The sequence below is a fragment of the Tupaia chinensis genome, unplaced genomic scaffold (genome assembly GCF_000334495.1).
Source record: "Tupaia chinensis unplaced genomic scaffold, TupChi_1.0 Scaffold000445_1, whole genome shotgun sequence".
In the NCBI taxonomy this organism is placed as follows: domain Eukaryota; kingdom Metazoa; phylum Chordata; class Mammalia; order Scandentia; family Tupaiidae; genus Tupaia; species Tupaia belangeri.
The window spans coordinates 212,804-216,585 of record NW_006159950.1 but is presented as its reverse complement, the minus strand read 5'-3'; the positions used below and the strand labels follow the sequence as shown (position 1 = coordinate 216,585).

Here is a 3,782-nt window from a genome sequence, read left to right as displayed (position 1 = left end):
TCCTCCTAGAACAGTCTCTGCAGCTGTGTGTGCCGTCTGTGTCCTCACAGCTCACGGACCTCGCCCTGGCTGCAGAGTGACCGCACCCGGCCGCTGGGCACTGTGCGGCCGGGTGCCTGGCTCATGGCAGGCCCAAGTGCACGGGTGCCCAAAGTCCGAGAGGAGAATGGAAGACAAAGGACTTCGGCTTGCCAAGCCTCACACGGGGCTTTCTCACCTCCTCCCCTGCCTCGTCTCTCCCGGAGCACACATATCGGAAGGGAAATAAAAAACGGAGCATGCACTGAGTCTCGCCTGGGGCTTGCGGCACAACCCACTGCTGGGGGGTAAGGCAGCCAGGGCCCCAAGGGCACGTCTGCCTACGCAGGGAAACAAAGACCACTGGCACACTCCCCAATTGAGGACCCCCACCGCGGCTGAACCCCCTCCTCACAGACACCTTCTGAAGCAGGCGGCAGGGAGGGGGCATTAGGAGGAGCAGAAAAGACTCCCTAACAGAAAGAAGCCTCTCTGGGGGTTGGCACATGGCGTGGTGGTGAAGGGTGCTGGCCTCCCACATGGCTGACTGCAGTTTGAGTCCCCAACCCTGCGGTTTGCTTTCTCATTTTCCCTCTCTCGCTCGCTCTGTCCCTCTCTAAAAAAAATATTTAAAAAATAATTCTTAAAAAAAAAAAAAAGGAAGCGGACTCTCTGGGGAGGCCATGGGCTACGTCCACATTACCCAGGAAGGCAGATGGGGGACAGGGACCAAACGACCCCGAGGGGTGCGGCCTGGAGGCACTCACTCAGGCTACCCAGCTGCCGGATGACATTGGCCAGGGTGATGTTGGTCACACATTCCAGCTCATTGCGGACGCCCGGCAGCGTCTGTCGGCACAGGTGCCTTGGCTCGATGTTCCTCGTCACCAGCGGCATGGCGGACCTGCCTCAGGCGGGGCTCGGAGGATGAACAGCCTGAGGAAGAAGGAGTAAAGTTACTTGCCCACAGCTCCCAGGCACACCAAGGCCATGCTCAGTCTCTACCAAGGCCTGAGCTCCAACAGCTTTAAATAGCTCACCCTCCACCACTGGCCCCACCGCTGCCGAGGTCTGCCAGACAGACTTGCTGCATGTCTGGAAACCCTGCCTGGCAGCTGCTGGCCCAGGGACACAGCTCAAAACCCTAAGGCGACAACCCCAGAGGCAAAGGAGCACGGTGGGGAGCAGCCACTCCAGAGGCCTCACCGCGGGGTGCCCACATGCAGGGCAGAGCCCTGGCCACCCATCACAAGGCTGAAGAGCTCCGGCACTGGATAATCGCCACCCTGGAATGGCTGCCATCTCAAGGCCCTGACATGCATCTCCCCCGGATGGCGGCTGCTCACGGAGAGCCAGACGGAGGGACACACCAGGTTAGCGGGCACGGTAACAGCGGGGGTGGAGGCAGATTTACGCACGTACTATGACAACCCGATGCCCTGCCCACCAGCAGCCCTCTCTGTCCCAGGGGGTCCACGCCGGGCCCAAAGGTTCTGGAGGCAGCCCAGGAACTCCCAGGGGCCGTCTGCACCCGGCGGGCCGAGCCCTTTCCCTAGGGAAGCCCCCACATCCAACCACACTGAGCTATAGTTTCAGGTCTAGATTGCCAGACCCGCCTCTGTTAGATGGAGGTTTCGACACAGCCAAATGGGAGACCACACCAAGGCACCACAGTGGTCCTGGCCCCACACCCTGAAGGGAGCTACAGAGAGCAGAAGTGGCCTGAGGGTTGGCGCTAAGAAGGGCAAGTCTGTTTCCTCCTCCTCCTAGAATTTCGCTGTAGGGACCAGCAGATGGTATAGTGGCTATTTTGCTGGACTCGCACGTAGTCGATCACAGTTCAAGTCCCAGACCTGGTGACTCAAAACTCACACCAGGCTTGGGACCAGCAGTTAGCATAATGGCTAAGTCGCTGGACTCCCACGTAGTCGACTGCGGTTCGCGTCTCGGACCCAGTGGCTTAAACTCACGCCAGGCGTGTGTGCATGCGTGCCCAAGATCCCGAGAGGAGAGTGGAGGAGAAGGGATTGCGGCGTGACCATCCCCCCTGGGGGGTGATTTCTTGCTTTCTGTCTCTCTCTCTCTGTCTGGAGAGCGCATGTGCCCTATAGCAAAAACCTCAAAACAAAACAAAACAAAAACCCCCAAAAAACCCCTCACCCCAGGCTTGTGGGCATGTGTGCCCAAGACCCCCAGAGGAGACTGGAGAAGGGATTTTATTGTGCGTGGCCGTCCCCCAGGGGGTGATTTCTCTCTTTCTGTCTCTAGAGCACACGTGCCCTATAGCAAAAACACCCTACGGAAAAAATCTAAAAAGAGCAAAAAAAAAAAAAAAAGGTCTTGCTGTAGAATGCACACGCTCACCAGAGAGAGGGAGAGACAGCACTCCCAGAGGGGCCGGCCACGTCCAGTCCCTTCTCCATATTCTTGAGATTGGGGAGCCTACACAGCCATGCCCAGTATGTATCTCAAGCCACCAGGTCCAGGACTCGAACTGCTGGGTGGGCCCCATGGAATCCAGCCACCTTAGCCTCTGTGCCATCTGCTGGCCTGAAAAACGAAAAGGCAAAGCATAAAGATAATGTATACAGATTCCCAATATTATAAATTCCTCTTAAAAAATAAAAGGTAAAACAGAAGTTTACTTACACCCAACCCTAACACACTGTTCGTCACCAAACAAGCTGACCGTGAGCGTAACGCAAGGCCTGAACCGGCAAACACATCTGGCCAGGCAGGGCAGCCACACAGTCAGACAGGAGAGGAAGGTGCCCTTGGGCTTGGGGGAGTGGGGGAGCAGGGAAGCGGGGGAGCGGGGCCCTCTGGCAGACTGCTCCATCACGGGCATTCTGATCAGCCAAAGTAAAAATAAAACAGGAACCCACAGCCGGGGAGCCGGACTTCCTGACACCGCCAGCAGCAGGCCAGGGCCCCAGAGCCAGCTGCTGGCTCCAAACTTTGAACCTCCCTTCCAGGGCTACAGCAGCGGCTGTGCTGTGCCCATTTTTGGGGTGCAGAGTGTTTCCTAGGTCCTTGTCCACATCAAAGGAAGTGCCCACGGTCCTCTATGAAGCCCCCAGCCCGACAGGTTCCCTCATCCAAACTCTGGATTTGACAGTTTGACTCCTTCCCTCCCTCTTCTACTTCCTGTCAGGGAGCAGGTGCTCAGATGCGACCCTTAGGGCAAATGGTGGGAAGAGCGTTTTTTTTCAGTGTTGTAAGGCTGGAGGTCACAAATACAAGAACCTCACAGGACTCCGAGGTGCCTCCACCTGGATGCCCTCAGCTTCTCCAATTGCTTTTTTTTTTTTTTGAGAGGTTTTTGCTACGGGGCACGTGCACTCGCCAGACACAGATAGAGAAAGAGAGACAGAAAGCAAGAAATAACCCCCCAGGGGGGATGGCCATGCCGCCATCCCTTCCCCTCCATCCTCCTCGGGATCTTGGGCACGCACTCGAACCGCAGTCAACTACATGGGGGAGTCCAGCAACATAGCCATTACGCTAACTGCTGGTCCCAGCTTCTACAGAAATTTGGGGTACAGCCAGGAAGGACAGAACAACCACCGTGGCTCCTCTAGGAGTCACCATCTGAGCTGTCAGTCCAGCTTCTCGGGAGCGCACCCTGGAGCTGTGCTGGGCATGGAAGCTGACACCGGCTAAGTTAGCCCTATGTCAACTGCTTGGGTTTTCTTGGAACATCAAGATGGCTCCCTCTGGCCAAAGGAGGCCGTCCCCACAGCAGCAGGTGAGAACCCACGTGC

General features: G+C 57.1%; 1 protein-coding gene across 1 annotated transcript in view; it reads right to left on the bottom strand.

Annotated features, from left to right (window-relative positions):
• WASF2 (WASP family member 2) overlaps positions 1-2,535 on the bottom strand; it is a gene marked incomplete in the record, with an annotated part of 27,426 nt that extends 24,891 nt beyond the window's left edge. Inside the window, 2 exon segments of the mRNA XM_014590441.2 lie at positions 786-954; positions 2,383-2,535. Of these exon segments, the coding sequence (XP_014445927.1) occupies positions 786-915 (130 nt within the window).
• Between the last annotated feature and the right edge of the window lie 1,247 nt (positions 2,536-3,782).